Below are 19,089 nucleotides of genomic sequence, written 5' to 3'. Positions count from 1 at the left end.
CGGACAGTCCTCCCCGGTTCCTGCCGCAGCCGATCGTCCAGCTCAGCCTGGCAGCCGGGACGTGACAGTGTTTGTGGACGTTAAATACCATCTCGCCAAGCAGGACCACTCGTGGAGGCTGCTGCACGTGACAAACCTGTGACATGGTGCTCTGACTGTGACCCACATCACTGAGCGATTACCAGTAAATCTGTAAGGGTGGGGGCGGAGGAGGAATTATTAATTCTTTATATTCTACCCAATCCCCCACCTAGGCAGGACTAGATTTCAACAAGATTTCAACTCATCCGCACAAACGAGAGGAACCGCTGTATTATTTGGTGAAGTGCTGACAGGCGTTACATCCCCCCCGCAGCAGCACATAGCACACCATCCCCTTCTACACACAACCAAAAACCGCAACGCAACTCCACTGACTTTAAAAGCCTGTAGGGAGAATTACGCAGGTTTTCCTGGGGTAGGATCAGCAGGGAAGCACAGGCGTGCACCGTGGTTTTGCTAAAATACCAACTCAGGCTTCGGGTTGACATATCAGGGCCAAACCAAAAGAATACATACTATGAAAGTGAAAATTTAAGGGAGGAAATACCGACTTGGCAATCAGTTTCCCCTGTGACTGTGGTTCTATTGTACGCTTCATGCCAGAAATAGGATCATGTATTTTTTATCAGGCATAGAAGGTGACGGAGGGAACTAATTGTTGAAAGGAGAGGGGATGGCAAGACAGAGATGCAAGAGAATATTTTATTGCTGAAGGGAGTAAAGATGCTGGGTTTGGCAGACCAAAGAGCAGAGGGAATGGATTGATGCCAGGCTGCAGCTAGGAGAGGCTTTCCTCACTTCTGTGTAACGCTGCACAAAAACAGGCTTCTGCTTTCCCCCTTTTCATTCTCAGTGTGAATACTTTCTGCTCCTTACAAAACCCCGTCTCTTCGCTATAATGCAGGCAAACAGACACCAGCGAAGAGAAGGCTGCCCATCTTCACGCCACGTTTATTGCGCTGCACTGGTACCCAAATACCGGAGGCTCGAGGGACGGAGGCAGCTTCTCTAAACCCTCCCTGCTTAGATCCTGGGAGCAATTTGGAAAGCCAGCATCAGTAACACCTCCTCCTCCAGGAATAAGCAGCTATATTTGTGAATAATAACACAACACGACCAAAACAAGCTGCAGGCTCGGTGCGAGAGTTCAGAACTTACATAACATATGAAGTTCCGAGTGCTGGGGAGGGACCAGAGCACGGATCTCCTCTCTCTCCTTAATACGACACGTGCTGTGTAATCTCGCGCGTGCCCGGAATACAGCAGCACTGCCCCGGCTCAGGGCTGTCCTGGGCCACACGCTGCTCCGAGCCCTCAGCTTTACCAAGTTATCCGCAGGGAACGTTTAACTTGCATATCTGTGTTAATCAGCAGATGAGAGATGTAGTCGCAATCCTGCTGACAAAGCACACATCTGGAAAGCATGCATACCGTTTACATCACTCCATTGCTTTAAAAAGCAGGAGAAATGTTTGTTTTCTGTTGCCTTCAGCCAGTCCTTTGGAGCGGAAAGATCTCTTTTTTGCTGTCCCACTTTAGTAGCATTCACACTTTCAGCACTGTTTAATGTGCAGGTTTTTTTGGTCTTGTTTAAACTCCTGATTCTAATCCTTATTACAGGTGGGGGGGATTTGTTTCCCTTTTGTCCTGGTGTCAGCTGAGATAGAGTTAATTTTCTTTCTAGCAGAAATTCAAGTATTTAAGATTTAGATGGTGCTGTTTACCAAACATTATCAATGTAGCACGTGGCAAATTCTTGACCAAAACTGTACTTGCATGTTATACAGCCACGTCCACATGGCAGCACAAGCTACTGCTACCCCAGCCCACACCCGGCAGATACCACAGCAGGCAACTCCGAACCACCGCTCGCTACGCAGCTCTGCGGGCAGATCGTCTAGAAATACTCCGCAGGCTTCAGGCAGAGGTGGCTACAGTCCACAATGAACATCCCATGAAAAACCATCTGATTATACATGGAATTAAAGCAGATTTATCTAAATATTCCAGTGTTTATTAGGGACACCTATATATCATGCACAAACAAATCTGTGCTAGATGCAATGTTTCTATAATACAGTTGATTTATCCTTTAATTTTAATGAGAAAACACAGTTCCTCACAGCACACCACGCTTACTGAAGGTATTGTCTGAACGGGCACGTGGCACACCACGCTGCTGTCCCACATCGGAACACCTTCCCTCTGCCTCCCTGCCCAAAGGGAGGGAGGAACCAGAACAGAAATAATATCTTAGCAGGAAATTCTGCTCTCCGGGGCACTACCGAGTCTTCTAGAACTTGTTCTGAGCCACATCCCAGTGCAAAGAGGGGTGAGCAATCAGCTGAACCCCAGTCCTAAGGAAAGTAATTTCATCGGCTACAGTCTCCTGAAACCAAAAGGAAGGTGCAGACAGGGGATGGAAGATGAAGGAGACAGCACCGTACAACTGTTGCGAAGATGAAGATTATCTGACAATGGCTGAAAACAAACACGCTCGGGCAATGGCTCCTGCCTGGACGACAGGCGCAGCACCGCTCGAAGAAGAGCCGAGCCAGGTAGATGCACGCCCGGCGCGGGGAGAGAACGGCACCCCCACCCCACGCAGCACTCCCACGCAGCCTAACAATTAATTACCGCATCCACCCTTCGGCCAGCGTCCCCGACCGCTGCCCTCGTGCTCAGAGCGTGCCCTGCAGTCGCCGTCCCCTCGCGGGTCTTATAAAAAGGCCGTCGCTGAGAAAATGGTGCTTACACACACGTAGCGTGCTCTCCACGGCTCAGGTCACAAACCACAACGCTAACTGACCGCCTCTCCTCCTGGAGCACCAGGTACTGGTCCTGCGCTTCCTTCAGACAAATTTACCCCCTGGAAATGCTTCGGGTCGGGGAAGCGGAGCAGGCTGCAGCATTGGAGAGCTTGGAATCCACACGACGCGCACGCTGCAATACTGGGTTTTGTTAAACTTTGTGAATGAATTTGTTTCAAACATACTGGGCCAAACCTTGGAGGAGGGAAACGACACGTCTGTATTGATATTTAGCACATAACAAGAAAGTATTCTTTTAGCTTCTGGTATGATGGCGTATTTGTTCCCTTTACGGTGCGATGACTCAAGTCGCTGCCTGTCCCCTCCCTCGGCAGCATCCGTCCATTGCCCTTTCCTGCCCTCTCCTCCCTTCTCGCTTGCACCACTGGTGGAAAGTGGAAAGAAATCCCAGTAGGAAATTTAAGAGTATTTTTGCTGCTGTTTTCTTTTAAAGCGCAGGCTACTGAAGGAGTGGGGCAATAAAAGAGAGCATGGGAGGGAGCAATACCGACGGTGGCAGGAGAGGATAACGGGGAAAGAGCCCTCTCGGACTGGTTTTCCCCCAGAGGCACTGAAGGACGGCACGACACTCCGTGTAAATTATACATGAGCCTACTCAAACGTACCTGGGGCTGAAGCACGAGCCATGGAGAGGCATGCATCAAAACCAAGCTTTTCAAGAGTAGCTTTAAGATGAATAGTTTTCATTTTCTTTGCTTTCCAAAATCCTCTTAGGATGTTAATGAAAATATATTTATAAAACTAAACCTGACAATGCTATATCAACAGTGGGCAAAAATTCCAAGAAATTCAATATTATTCTCCATATTGAAATGGAAGATAGAACAAAAATAAACCCCCAAACAGGCAAGATCCAACTTCTATGAGCAGTTCAGACAATTTCATATCAGCTCATAATCGTGCCCGCAATTAACCGTGTGCACCACTCCTCATAATTTTACATTGCTCAACTAATTGCACCCACAAACCACAGAGTCATATATACGGCTATACAAATTTATCTGCAATTACTTACCTGCTTAATTATTTATTTAAAATCCCACAAACTAGAGCTCCGGCTAAGGCCATCTTTAAAAATCACAGCTCAGTTTTTAAACCTTATCCCTAAAGGTGCCAAAGTATTTTAGAGAAGATCAGAATCATGGACCCACGACAGGAATAACTTCTCTTCTAGGAGGGTAAACAATTCTATGCCAACCATCTTCAGTGCATCAGCATTAGACCTGGAGTGGGACTTCCACGTTAGAGTCACCAAAAATTACTTTTGCTTTATTTCTAGAAGACTTCTGTGCCTGAAGACTACCTGATTTGACAACTGGCAGGAACAGTCTTGAACAGAACAAGTTTGATCACAATGTCCAGAGAACAAATTGAGGGAGAGTATGAGCGTGTGCACGCGCGCTCTCACCCGGGAACGCGTGAGGAGCGCACTTCAAGCCCCTTCAGCAAGCAAAGCGATATTTTCCCCAATAAAGACGCAATCAGCGGGGTGTGACGGCTTTTACCCAGCGCACCTACAGCCTCGAACCAAAGGGGGAACCAGGAACCGTGAGATGTTAGCGTGGTGTTGTGGCATTAATGCAGACAGAGCAAACCTGCTTCCGTCCCGGGCAGGGATGAAGAGGGCAGCAGCCAAACCACCCGCGTGTCAGCACCGCCCCGGGGGTTTCCCCTTCGCAAAGTTTCAGAAGCTGGCTTTTATGCAAGTAGAATAAATTAATGAGACAATACACAGGTCTCCAGACAATACAGCGCCTTTTTGAAGTGTCTCAGGAGAAAATCTCAATTCTAAAGCAACTGGATACAGCACAGGGGGAGGCGGGGAGGGGGCACGTTGCTGAAAACCCAAAGAAACAGCCAAGTTCGGAAGTACTCACACTGTCCACTGCCAGAATTTTGGCCCAGATGAAGACAAGGAGCGGTCTCAGCTCGCGAGCTGAACTTTGAAGTAGCTTCAGCACATACGGGAAAATGCCAACAGACAGGGCCTGGGGAGCCAGAGAGAAGAGCAAACCCTGGTGAACGGCTCAGCTTTACTGCGGAGGCAGCACCGTGCAGGGGCAGGACCGGGCTCTGCCACGATGCAGCACAGTTAACGACACAGATGAGGAATCTGGTAGAAAACAATTTCGTACATTCCCAGTAAAGAGGGGTTCCCTGTGTATTTGTCTATTGCTCATTTTAATCTTGGATGTCACCAGATATTTTCAGACTCATTTGGTCCGTGGAGACTCCGAGTTAATCTAGCACTACTTCTACTTGTTACAGCCTGTGCTATTTTATGCTTCGTGATACGTTGCGCTCTCCTCAGATGGGGCCGTTTGCTCTCACAAGTAAACATGTTGCAAAAGCTCAATAATTACAGCCTTCCCACTGGAAATGAAACAGGCCTCTTGCCTGGCACAGACTTTTTACCAAGCCTTTGCCATGGGATTAGACTATGCTCACAGGAGGACACGCAACACGTGAAATCTCTGAGAATCCCACTGTGATTGCCGACACCCTCCCCAGAGCACAACGTACAGGAAACGTACGGCGAGGGGCTGCACTTGCAGCACGGGGCTCCCTGGGGGGCACCACCCGCACCACCGCGCAGCAGCCGAGCATCACCCAGCGACGCGGCCAACGAGCTTCATAAAGCAGGTAACAGCCGGAGCAAAGGCTGCTGGGGCTGACTGCTGCTGCGTTTGGATGCTCACAGAAGGAGGGCTTAAAATCACCCCTAATGCACACTGCGTGCCCACCACGGAGGGCTCAGCCGGCCACGACGGCGTGCAAAGGGAGTCCTGGCTGAGATGAGGAAGGAAGGTAAAGAAAACCACTAAGAAGTCCCACCAAAGAGCTATTCCACAACCAGCTGGTGATTCGTCTCCATCCTCGTTATCAACAAATAGCTGCATTTACCAGAGTGTTTTAAACGGCTCCTCTGTTTAATTCTTATTTGTTATCTGCACTGTGCTAGCCACTTTCCAAAATGCAGAAGGCAGCTGCTGCCTCTCAGAAGAGCTTATAAAATCCAGAGACCAAACAGATAAAGGAAGAGAAGAAAATGATGCAGCCAGTAAGCTGCGAGCGCAGATGATAAACATATGTGGGGTTTTTTTGTTATTTATTTTACATGACAAACCTTCTTATTTGACCCAGATATTTCCTCCTGTTTTGTCCCTTCCAATATTTTACACTAACCTATCCGCAGTAATACAAACAAACAGCTAGTCAGCCTTCTTGATTAATACAAACCACTTTTCTTTTAGGGATGCTTGCTCCATTTCACACGCATGAAGAACACACAAAACACTGGCCATTTGTCAAACCTGTGGAGTATCTTCCACATCTTCCTTCCATAAATCAACATTTGTATTTATCGTCTATACTGAGAGAAATTAGACTTTTACGTGACAATATGCAACATCCACGCACCAAGCTAACTGCCCAGGGACCCAGGTCCAAAAATCTTCCCAGCAAGTCAAGAGCTCGCAGCCGATGTACCTGGCTCAGCAGCACCTGCAGAGGAGAGGGACAACGGTTGTTACTGAAAAGAGCAAAACCCTTGGGACTGCAGAGCAAGCGTAAGGGCACCTCAGGATCGCTACGCGACTTTGAACGGACTGAACGAAAAAGCTGGAGGTCAAACCCTGATGCTGAAAACCTCCACCCACTGAACAGCGTCACCAGTGGGTCACTGCCCTCCAGCCAACGCTCTCCTTCGTGAGGTTTCTGCAGACAAACACGCCTTTTCCTAGGAATGTGGTTACCCTCCAGTTGCTCTCTCTGCTCCTTGTTCTCCGAGGGCAGCGGTTCCTGTGCAGCAGAGCTCTGCTACATGGAAACGGCCCCTCCGGGTTTCAGATATTCCCACTGTACCGCCACGACTGGATGTGCAGGAAGGATTCAAAGCTGAGGAAAAGGCCCAGCCTCCCATTACTCAAAACAGCTCAGAAGCAGAAAAAGAGGCTTTGCTTTCCTTGGCAAATCGATGTAAGAGACTTAAGAGGGAAGCAAAAGGTCACATTAGTCGTTAATAAAAATCTCATTAAAACGGAGTCTGACAACGATAATGAGGTGGTAGTTTACTGGCTTATACCTACCCTGGTGTGAAATATTAACAGACAGACTTTCAGTTCTTAATCTCCTTAACAGATGTAAGATATTGGAATGCAACGTTTAATCCTCAGTTTAAACTGAGTAACATCCCTCAGCACGGGTCTCAGGGAAAGACTCGCTGATTTAGCTCCCCCATTCCATCCCCTTCTCAGTGTTTTTCCACAACTGCATATTCAAATTAAATTACTTTTCATGTTTAATATTGAAGAATAACTAAATTACTCGGCTAATCTCACACTACGGACAACAGACACTAGATACTCAAGTTGTGCAGAGAAAGTCCAGGAGACGACAGGAGGATGTGTTAACTACTCTAATCGTTTCACCTCTGAACATCGGAGCTCAGCTCTCGGGACAGGTCATAAGAGAAAGGATTTTGGTCATCCTGCCCTAGTTGGCACCAGCCTATCCCATAAAGTCACCGCAGAACTTGGCAGGATTAACAACGTGCGCTAAAGATGCCCAGCACAGGAATAACAGGGGCAGCTGTTGAGACTAAAGCAGCAAGAAGAACCGAGGCATGCGGGAAGCTGGGGCAGGGCTGGGGCAACCCGCGGGAAGACGTTAGGTGCAGCCGGGGAGGCATACGGATTTGACACTGCTGTTATTATCTGAGCTTCAGGAAAAAACCCAAGTAAATCTCCAAAGTCTGTTGTAGCTGGGGAAAAACAATGGATGTAATCGAACAGGATTTCCAGGTGAAGATACAAACCCCCATCTCATCACTGCTGGCATCCCACAAGAACCTTTAACCAAATCGTGTCTTATTTTAAAAGTTGTGTTTCATTATGTTCAAAACCAAAAAAGCCATCAGCCTCTCAGGTTTTTATATTCCCTCTTCCCAAAGTGATCTGCACAATAACCTGAAGCCAAAATTGTCAGAAATTCTAGAGACTTGGATGAGGGTGTGGGGAGTCTATGCAGGAGTTACGAACTTTTAGCGAAATTATGACATTGCTACACTGTGCCACTATATGCACACAGCACTGCGCCACATCCCTCCCTGACATTTGTCCGTCATTAGTCCTGAACGGAAGACAGGGCAGCTAATTATGCCCACACATGCAAGTTCCAGATAAGCCAGGATGCCAGAGGATAATTTAGAAGTAAGAGTCCACATCTGAGCAGGAGTCTCCTGACAAGGGCAGGATGGAGGAAGGGACTGGAGCAGTGCTCTCCCCACAGCTCTCTGCGGAGCAAGCGTTACTCCTGTCCTCGAGCGCTGGAGATCGCACGGCAGGAGGAACCTCCACAAGGATCAAGCGTTGGCTGCTCAGGCTCGTTCAGGCGTGCATACGCCAACTTCTCTTTGATGACTTCTCTCTTCGCTGCACCAGGAAGCCACCTGTGCCGATCTGCCCCACGCACAGCAGGAGTTCGAAATGGAAAGCAACTTCTTGAAGTCAATAAAAGGCCATTTACAAAGGGCCATCTCCCCGTCCTTGACAAACCCAAGCCTTGCATGGCTGGCCTCGTGGCCCTGGCGCTCAAATACCTTCTTTCCCTGGGGGCACATCCAAAATGGGAAAACAGACTCCACCTTTGTTAGGCTACAGCAGCGGAGTCTAAGCACTCCCAAGGGGTCAAAGCAGAGACACACTCAAAAGGGGCCTGAAATGCACTTCCTTCCCTCTCTTAATCACTTGGTCTCCGATTCAAAGTATCTCATGCCTGTTAACAAGCAATCTTATTCCACTATACAATTAATACACTTTAATTATAAGAATAACTATGTTGTCCTAGTTCATTTTTGCTCCAGGAAGGCAGGCAGGTTCCTTTGCCAGGTGACCTCTCAACTCCACTGCAAGGCTACGCTCCTGCAGAGCCCTCCGGTGCCAAAGAATTTGCTGGAAAGCAGCAAAGTTGGTGCTGGAGCAGAAGCCTGCCTTCTCCCATTGCAGTGACAGAGAGAAACCATCTCTCTGCTTCTCCAACTGCTCTCCCAAGGCTTGGCAGGCTCAGAGAAATTCAGATTTGGTCTTACAGAGATTGATGGTGCTGTCAGTCACAAACCAAGCTGGTAGCTAACAGAGGGAAGGCGAGTCTTCTCCCATTTAGTGACAGAAATCGCACGTCCTTGTACAAGTGACTGGAACCACGTTCCTTTCATCAGAAAGACTTTTGCTGCCTGGTACAGAAGAGCCCACAGCTACCTTGATGAGGTTTTATATTCCTGTCAATACAAACTCCTGGGGGCGGAGAGGGCAAGAGCAGACGACTACTGTAATACATGCCTTGCCATAAAACGTTATTTTAAATGAGGCATTACCTTTCTCCTAGATTTACTTCTCCTTTATACATATGAACTTTGTCTAGTCTGAGCAAATGCCTACCGGAACTCTACATTCCTTCCAGGCATGGCCTTCAGAGACTTGTTTCTATGTTCTTGCAGCAAAATTTCAGCACCACATTAAAGGGAACACTCTCCAGGCTGTACCAGACAGATAAAGAAGCCATTTCCAAACTATTTACACTGCAGTAACTTCCACTTGCTTGAAAACAGAGAGAAGATAAAGTCTCTGCCTGACAGAGCTGGCATATAAGAGGAGACACTACAGCAGAAAACAACAAAGATGTGCTACTCTGTGAAGAAGTCTTGCTCCTTCAGAGCGGAAGAGGAGGCAGCAGAGCCCGATACTGCTGAAGCTGCAAATGGACTATGGTGGGAAGTTTTGCTCAACAGAGAGCGAAGGTACAGGGGAAAAAAAAAGCACTCTGTCTTCATCTGCACAGGTCTAGCAAACATGCAATCAGCTCTAATTACTCCTGAAGGAGCCCAGGTCATTTACGTACCCAAACGCCATCTGGCCGACGGCGCAGCACTTGGCGGGCAGGGAGAGGCAAAAGCACAAAGTGTCCCCGCGGCCGATTCCCTGCCCCGTGCTCACCTGCAGGACGATGGGGAGCTGCTCCGGGGGGTTGCGGTTCTCCACACCCATGGTCAGCCACACCTGGAAAGCCGTCAGCTGCTCCGCAAAGAAGGGACTGTGCTGTTGGGGCAAGAACAGGAACTTGGTTAAAAAAAAAAAAAAGCAAAGAAAAAAAAAGTAGTGAAGCAAGTGGTTTTGGCACCTGTGGACTTGAACAGCTATTCTTTTTAATTGATACACATTTGTTTGTGATATTTTAAATGTATAAAAATTTTCCAAAGACTGACCAGACACAATGCCCTTTCAATACTGGCATTCTCTGATGTAAGTGTTTGAAAAAAGGAGAAGGAAAGAGTAGAAAAACAGGGAAAGATATCCCCAGAGGTCTCAGGGAAATCTGGTTAATCTTTTCCACCTGAGAAGCAGAGAGAACAGCAGAGGATTTATTGACTCTGCAGAGGCAGTTTCATTCCTGTAGCACACAGCGCTGCCTCTGCCCAGTCCACAGTGAAGGCAATCCAACAGCAAGGGAAAATCTGTCCATCCTCATCTCGGTCCTCCTTGGCTGCCATAAACCTCTCCTAAACCAGGTGGCGATTCAGATGTGCTGCTCTGGGTTGGAAGGAGCCTGCCTCCTAGTTACCAGCTTTTTTCATCCAAGCCTTTTATTTAGCTATCCATCACTTCTGACACCCATACGCAGTAAAAGGACTTCATACAGGCAAACAAACAAAAAAATAATCATAAAGTCTGCTTGCAATATTGAATCCACTAATTTAATTAGAGGCATCCTGGTAGCGTGGGTAAATGAGCATAAAAGTAACATGCAGAGTATTTAACAGATTTTACACTAGTGTCCTACTGAAGATGTGAGGGATGAGGGAGGACAGGGAGGAGTGGGATGAACTCCCAGTATCTGCCAATACCTGTCGGCTGTGCTTTGGCACCTAGTACTTTAAGACACTACAATCACATGTTGTTTTACAAAATGCACCTGAATGGCATCCAGTAAATAGAAAGGATACTAGCTTGTAGGATCTCGACACGTAAAGGAATCTGGTTCAGGGGACAGCAAACACAAGTAGAGAACACGCCTCATACTTTAAAAACTTATGCCATAACTACGGTGTGTCTCTAAGAAGATGCGACCCTTCGGGGGTGCACCGCACTGGCTGATGAAATAGGACGTTTACGTGGTGAGATCTGACATTCTGCAGCACGTTTCAAGTCCCGGGAGCCTGTTCAGAGCAGCTCTCCTCTCCTGACACCAACGGTGACTGGCCAGTAACGCGGCACTCATTCCCCAAAGCGCTCTGCTCCGCAGCGCACGCTTGGAGTCCTCGGGCACATCAGCATCCCCTGCCAGCGCAGCAGCGCCTGCAGAAACATCCCCTTTGCCATCCTCGTACATACGGGGTACAAGCTAGGTATGAGGAAGCACTGCCCGCAGCGCACAGCAGCCTCCGGTCAGAAATCTATGGGGAAAGGGAAATGAAGGGGGAAGGAGGCAGGGAAGAGATGGGAGGAGGGAGAGCAAACCATCCCAACCCCGCCAGAAGCCCAGTCGCCCCCCTGCCAGCCCACGGGCCCTTCTCCATCAGGTTATTGTATTTTCCAGGTCTGACTAGGAGAAAACACCTGGAGAATATGCAGAAGTCAGACGCACATGGTTTATAATGTGCTGCTGAAACAAAACAGCCCCGAAGAGATTATCGACTGCTTTATCCAGGGCCAGGCTGGACTCTAAACCCGCAGCGGCCAACGAATGGATGGCAGCAGGTAATCCTGTGACTCACCCGGGCTTCTGACATCCCAGGCACCGACTGCTGCTCCTGCCAGCCTGGTTACGGCACCGTGACGAACCCCAGTAACGCAACGCCCCTTCCCCCTGCCTTCCTCCCAGGATTAGTGCTGGCCGGCAGCAGCCTACCTCCTCTGACACACAACGCTTCTTGCCAGGCGTAAATCAAGGGGTTTGAGGGCAAAACGTTGATTAGAACACCGGGAATAGATCAGGAAGCGTCTGTCTCTCCAGCCATTTGTCACAGCGTAGAGCAGAGCCCCCTCCGCTCCCAAACCAACAGCCAAGTTCAAACCCCTTCTGTAGGTTCAGCAGGTTTAATGTCCGTCCCCTCCCCGCAGGACCGGCACAAACCTACGCGGTGTTAATCACGCTGGGTTTTACAGGAAAGCGGACTTGAGCTGGCCTTGAAAAGCTGGGAAACTTGCAGCACTCCCAGCTGCGACTGCACGTTGATACCTCTTCTACCAAGTTCCAGTCAAGATAGACAAGAATTTAATTTTTTCAGGCTTGAAAACCTGCTCATACATTGTTCCCACCCTATCCCGAAGCAGCGGCTAGTTGAGAACGACCGCTCTCATCTGCTGCTCTCTGGCCTAATCCCTCGCAGGTATTTGCCTCCTCTCATCCCCAAAATACACAGAAATTTGCTACATTTCAACTGGCTTGACAGCAAGTGGCAAGATGAGGTCTAAGACCTAAAAGCACCCACTGACATTGCTAGAGACCCGAAATAAAAATGGACATAAGCTAGGAGAGGAAAAATCGTATTTGTTTAAATTTTAAAAAACAGCGCAGGCAGTGGGAGGAAAAGAAAGGGAAAAAAGCCTGAGGACACCTTTATCAGCCCCCACCCTCGCAGCAGTCGGCAGCTCTCCTCCTGTGCGCAGGGTCTTTGGATGGAACCTGCAGGCACAGCCAGAAAACCTTCTGGAAGTTTGGTAACATAAATAAAATGCAAAAACGTTACTGTAGAATTAGAGAGCGCACCATGGCGCAATAGGTATCTGAGGTTGTAGAGTAATTACTATTTACAGTTTCCATTCATGAAATGTCAAAGGAATGTCAAGAAAAACCCATTCTGACTAGAGGAATTTAAGCCAAATAAAAGATTAAAAATTTTACTTTTCTGCTCTCCGAGATTAACTGAAGTACAAAAACCCCCAGTGACTCACATTAACGATACTACGCTTAAGAAAACTCTTTGGACATACCCTCAACTTCTATTTTCTGTTTATTTGAAAATAACTCCTCTAAGAGATCATTTTTGCTTTAAAGTTTTTCATTTCAGAAGTCATGCTGGCACGTTGGGATTCTTTTTGGTAACAATACTGTTAGTCAAGACTGAGCACTCTGAAATTTTAAGAGTGCTCCATCATGTCTGCTGGTGGGAGTTTCTTCCTCACCAACAGGTACGGGCTGAATCAGACATCGCGTGCAAGAGTGAAGAACTTAAAAGCTGGTTTTAAATCTATTCCTCTGAGGGGAGTAGACAATTTTCCAAAAATATAAACCCTTAAACTGCAAAAATTCAAGACTCGACAAGCAAGAGTGATGCGCTGAACTGAGGCTTCAAATAATGGGTTAAACTGGGCACACACCATTTCAAGATATTACCCAACTTACCCTAAAGGCAGTTCCTTCCTCTATAATTGTAGGTAATTGGGAAAGGCAAATATCAACTGCAAGGTCCCATGCTTGCCTAGAGAAAAAAGGTGAAAGAGGAAAAAGAGGTCGTTACAAGCTATTACTTATGGATAAGTAATATCAAGGTAAATTTAAATTCTGATCATACAAGTATCTGGGCAAAGCAGTGTTGTCTGACCGGCTTAGAAATGCGTAATATTCCCCCTTTTTTAAATGACAGATGTAACATATGAAAACTATTCAGAGAAACAGTGAGAAGGTCTAGTCCAGCATCGCATCAGCCTGCCCAACCAAATGGGAGCGAGGTAGAGAGATCCCTGGCTGAAGTTCACAGAAACTGCTCCTCTGTAACGCAGAAAGAAGCCAGAGTGAACTGAAGTCTTATTATACACCTGTCCTCATGCGAAAATGGATGACTTTTTGTTTTTAAAAACTAGAAAAATGAACTTGATCCTGGATTAGCTCCAACCCACAGCCCTTCAGCACACACCTCTATAGGCATCCAGCCCTCGCTGGCTCTGTTCTGAAGTCCCGTCAGCTCAGGAAGACGCATTCCTGCTGGCAAGCCTTCCAACTCGCCACTCATGGATACACCTACACCACCACACTAATTCTCCTTTTCCGCATCCTCGACACGGATACTGTGTCACTGCTGAGAAAACAACTCGCTCCCCATTAATCTAACTCCGCGTTGGGTTTTGCGTGGCAACCTTCTTTACAACGATTGACTCTACATGACTCACCCTAAGGATGGAGGGATGTACGCTAAACCAGAGAAGACAAAAATATTTAAAGATTTCAGTTTTTACACTCGACTGCTATACTATTTAATGGCTAAACTATTGTGACTTACATATTCTAGTGTTACAGTTGTTAACAGCACGTGAATTACGCACAGTGGCCAAGGAACCTGTGGTGGCTGGTTCAGCCCAAACGGAACGTGCTAACAGCCTGCTCCCAACGCTCCAAACTCAAATAAATGCATTTGGTCTCCAAAGTTCCTAATGCACCTCTACAAAAGTGAAACAGTTACTTTTTACCCCAGAAATGATTATCCCTCCTCTATCCAAGCACTTTTCATTTTAACACATGAATTTATGTACTCCGAAGGGCCAGTGAGCTAAACCACCACCCGCTGGGCTCCTCACACGAAAGAAACTCATTTACTCTCCAGACGCATTTGCTCTTCCGTGGCTTGTGGCCATCATGCGTTAACATCAATAGGCTGAGCAATTTTCCTTCTCCTAGGAACATTTGCAGACATAAGGCCATAGGTGATAATCAATACAGTGTATTTCAGTTACCTGCTCTAATAAGTTCTTAAATCACCCTGTTTTGAGTCAAACAAAGCCTTCCATCAGAACAACTGCCGAGCGAAATCTATCCCATCAGCCTAACTGGCAGCTGTTCTCAACCAAAAACCATCTCTCCAATTAGATGGAAAAATAAACTATAAGGCTCTTGCATTTTTTCCACGGATTCAAGAGATGCAGCTTGTTTTAGTTGCCCCGGACCTTGTCCCTCTGCTTCACAGCATTCACCTTCCACTTGACAATATGCTGCCAATATAATTAAGAGGTAATCAAGAGATAATCAAAGCACAGGCAACAAATGCTTCCCACACGCTCAATAAAGACCCATGCTGGAGACAGAATGTTTACACAGAGCTGATGAGAGAGATATTTATTCTTGGTCGAGGGAGAGGCAAAGTCAATTAGGAGAAATATAAAGATCATTTTACTTCAAGCAAAGAATGAATATTCCTGACTTTCAGGTTTCTTGGAGGAATGGGCAATTCCACCCAAAGAAATTCTCTCAAACATCAGAAAATGTCAATACATAGCGCCTTTGAGATCAGTTTTACTACATGGGAGAAAATGGTTTAGAGATCAGAGACAACTAGTCTTATTTTGGCTGCCTGTAAAAGGATTCTGCGTAGGTCATTATACTGCAGAGGCACAGAGCTAAGATGCTGAGCTCCTTAAAGTCATTTTAGGTAAGAAGCACTAATACCGCTATAAAAATGTCCAAAGCAGCCCTGCAAGGCCAAACCTCAAAAGGTTTTAAGTGTTATCAGAAAGAACAAACGAAAATTTGAAAAGAGATTTTAGTAGATTAAAACAAAATCCCTTTTTACGCTTCTAAAAACAGGCCGTTAAAAATCAACGTAGCCAACGTTACTCAATCTTTAAAAAGAGTAACTACCAACATAAAACCTTAACGCTCCCGCTCATGGCAATCCAGAGGGCTGCTGATTCACATCAACTGCGTAAGAGGCTCTGATCAATCCAAAAACTTCGGCTGATTCTCCAGCCCAACACACCGCTTTGCTCCAGCTCTGCAGGAAACAGAAACCGCGCTGCCCGAGGAGACCGGTGAGCAAACAGCCCTTCTGCCCCAAGTAACCCTTCTCCATTTCCCACTACTAGAACAGCTCCGCGTTACCTGCGAGACCACCGGACGAGCTGCCAGGCAGCTAACTCTGCACCGGCAAAACAGGCGACGGCATTAAACAGCCGTTACAATAATTAAAAGATTTCAAACAAGCTGCGAATGAATGGTAAAGGACATGGCACAGAGTACGTGAAGAGAAACAGAAGGGGAAAATACTTGTTGCAGTCACGGGGAAAATAATGGCTGGTGGTGGGGAGGAGGAGCAGTGATTGACTGTTTTAATATGCCAGAGGGAACTAGAAGGGTGGGCCACTTGTAGATACGCTCGCCAAACTAATATTGCACTTCAGCGCACAAACAAGAGATAAATTAGGGAGCGGCAGGGCAACCAGGATGGGTGGTGGTGCACACTAGAAATGATTTAGGAAAGCCAGCCCAAGAGATTGCTACCTCTCTTCCTTCTTTGTGGAGATTGCTGTTTGCAAAGTGCTTCGGAAGATTTGTTTTCCCCACATTAGGTACAAAAAGAGCTGGGTAATACCTCAGCGTTGCTCCTTCCTCCTTCCTTACTGCGCTCTTCCAGCTGCGACAAGACGACACTACGATGCACCCACTGGGCGATGACCTACTGCACCATCGCAGTGTTTCAACTTCACTGCGTTCTGCTAGTAAAGAACGTATTAATGAGGGGCTTTGTACTACGTTGTCCTAATCGCTCTGTACGTACAACAAATTGACGGAGCGCTTGCACAAGAAGAGAAGACATCTCCCCTTTGCACACCCCCGTTCAGGTGGAAGCCATCACACACTTATTGTAAGGTTTTATGCACGTTCCTGTTACGTCCCCCCAAACCTGTTCCAGTGCTCCATGCTACGGCGTGAAGCAATCTCGTTAAAGAAAAGGGTCATGCTCACGGACTTCCAACTGTGGTAGGGTGGGGACTCCTTAGGTTCAACTACTGAGAAAACATACTCTCATGCATCTCCCATACATATTTCAGAATAAATGTATATTAAATCCTCTCCTTAGTTGGAAGATTGACTCAGTTAAACAGGCAAGAAAGTGCTTTTGTTTATCCAAAACAAGCAAAGCGACGCCGCTTGCCAGCAGAAACAGTCTGCAAAGCAAGCCAGCAATGCCCTGCATCTCTGCCTGCGCTCGTCCATCGGTTCCACAAGGTCCTCAACGTACAAGGTGCAAGCCATCATCCTGGGAAGGGATACAGCATTTCAGAATATATGAAAATTAAACACGAAAAGGCACTGCTCCTCCATAATTCTGCAATAAAAATTAAAGAGGGAAAGAGCTCCCCTGAATTCCATCACTAACTCCCTTCTCCCGTGACAGAAACACTCATATATTTGTCTCTGTATTTTAGTTTCAATTTTTCTTAGTCCCTCAGCACAAAGTCCCCATTCACGTGCCCCCCAGACTCCATCTATCTCCCCTCTCCGTGCAATACCAGCTTCATTCCAGTGGGACTGCTTAAACTTTTAACAATTTAGCACAAACTCATCCAGCCACCTTTACTTTGTTTCCCAGAGGTGCTGCAAAGTTTGGACTTTTAACCAAAGGACAGAAGGCCGAGGGTTGCAGCTTTGCTCAGTGACTGCTTTATTGTGCAAATCCAGGAACCGTTCGGTAGTGGAGCCCACAGAAATACTTTAACAGCACAAATGGAACGCGGTGTCGGAGACGTGCGTTAGTCTTTCCTCACCCACGTGCGCTGTATTAGCTGGCAGATCATGAAGGCAGATTTTCTTGCACTCCAATTTTCTGGGCTGAGTCAATGTCTAATGCTTTTAATTCCCATGTCACATTTTTTATAATGTATTACTGATGTCTTTTAACATTCTCTCTTCTTCTGGGAATAGTTTGTATTACATTGCACCACACAAAATATTAGTGAAAATGAGTATTTCTTACTGGGACGGTCGTGCTGAGGAGCGACTAAAGAGAAGTTGAAGCCGTCTGCAGTCTTGGGGCTCGGGCACCAGGGTATCTGCTTGTTTGGAATTGTATTTCTGGAACCGGTAAGTATTTCAGACTTTATCACGTACTTTGGACAAGATTTTTCATGTTTGTTTTTTCTGCAAGTACAATTCAACGACATAGCCTGTTTGATTGAATTTTCAGATTTCAGCCTGAATTCACCTGCTCCACAGTGACACTGTGAACTCCTGGAGCCTGCTTGAGGGGAGGCAGCCAGGAAGCTGTTGAGACCCAGCTATTTTAACAAATATTTACTGCTATGAATATTTGGTACAACTGTGAAATCCTCCTTTCTTCTGCCATTGCATTCCCCTGCTCTAGCCACAACGTCGAACCCATGCTTTGCTATTTTTGTCCTGCATTTCTCTCCATTGAACTATTTGTAGTTCGTTAATGAGTCTTGAAGATGTTAAGACCAACACATAGACACACACAAAAAAAAAAATCTGACAAAATCAACAGTGTAATCTGAATTAATCTAATACTTCAAATGTCAAACAGTTCCAAATGCCCTTTCCAACAATCGCTTTCTTCCTGCTGAGATACGAACTCTTTCTGTGTAGCTAAATGAGACTCATTTCTTTGAGCAATCGGCGGGCAGACCTGCATCCATTCTGCAACACTCCCACAGCGTTCAAAGACTCCAGCTCCTCTCTTACCTGTAATTGGGTTGCTATATTATGGTTTTCTTTTCAGCTAGAATTTCAAACTTATTTTATTTGCAGTACGTTATGGCTTTCTCTCAACTAGAATTTCACGGTCGGTGTATACACTATTGCAATATTTCTACTATGGACAAATCATAGCTCTTCCAAAGCACAATTAAGGTACTTCAGTTTTAATATATGACCTATGTTAGGAAATATTTCCAAACACATTATTAGGTCTTTTCAAAGGCCATGAATATAACTTGCTGGCAACAGCAGTAATGTATAAACCACAATCCATCACAACAGAGATCAAGATGCTGACAGAGCATCAGGCCTCCTATTCTTACTGCACAATAGACCGAACGACTCTGGAAGTTGAATAGCAGAGCCAGTCAATCAATATATATTAATATTAATACTTGTATTACCGTAGCGCCTGCAGCAGCCAAGAACCCACAGCGCGAGGCACCATACAAATGCAAACAAACAGCCCGTGCCTGGAAGGGCTTTCGCCTAAGCCAGGAAAGAGAAAGCCAGGAAGGAATGAAGTGTGTGAGAGCCTACCAAACAGGGCAGGGTCACAGGATCAGCAATCCTGATTCCTGAATACGGCACCCTTCTTGGTGAAATAAAGAGAGAGATTGACAGCTTGTGGGTCAAATCGTCCCTCAAAGTAAGTTTTCGTTTTTCCTCAATCGTTCAGGTAAAAAGGATAATTAACGTAATGGTGGTCTCCCAAATGAAATTACTAGAACAA

General features: G+C 46.5%; 2 protein-coding genes across 5 annotated transcripts in view; one reads left to right on the top strand and one right to left on the bottom strand.

Annotated features, from left to right (window-relative positions):
* The window catches only part of NPTX1 (neuronal pentraxin 1), a 193,396-nt gene that overhangs the window by 76,127 nt on the left and 98,180 nt on the right, over positions 1 to 19,089 (top strand). The window lies entirely within an intron of this gene.
* RPTOR (regulatory associated protein of MTOR complex 1) overlaps positions 1 to 19,089 on the bottom strand; it is a 152,158-nt gene that overhangs the window by 54,875 nt on the left and 78,194 nt on the right. For all 4 annotated transcript variants that reach the window (XM_054847001.1, XM_054847002.1, XM_054847004.1 and 1 more), the window contains exons 10-13: positions 13,275 to 13,350; positions 9,866 to 9,967; positions 6,294 to 6,377; positions 4,751 to 4,861 (exon numbers count right to left, since the gene is read on the bottom strand). In XM_054847001.1, the coding sequence (XP_054702976.1) occupies positions 4,751 to 4,861; positions 6,294 to 6,377; positions 9,866 to 9,967; positions 13,275 to 13,350 (373 nt within the window). The remainder of the gene's footprint in view (positions 1 to 4,750; positions 4,862 to 6,293; positions 6,378 to 9,865; positions 9,968 to 13,274; positions 13,351 to 19,089) is intronic.

The sequence above is a fragment of the Grus americana genome, chromosome 18, assembly GCF_028858705.1.
Source record: "Grus americana isolate bGruAme1 chromosome 18, bGruAme1.mat, whole genome shotgun sequence".
Taxonomy (NCBI): Eukaryota; Metazoa; Chordata; class Aves; order Gruiformes; family Gruidae; genus Grus; species Grus americana.
This window is presented reverse-complemented; position numbering and strand designations above follow the sequence as displayed.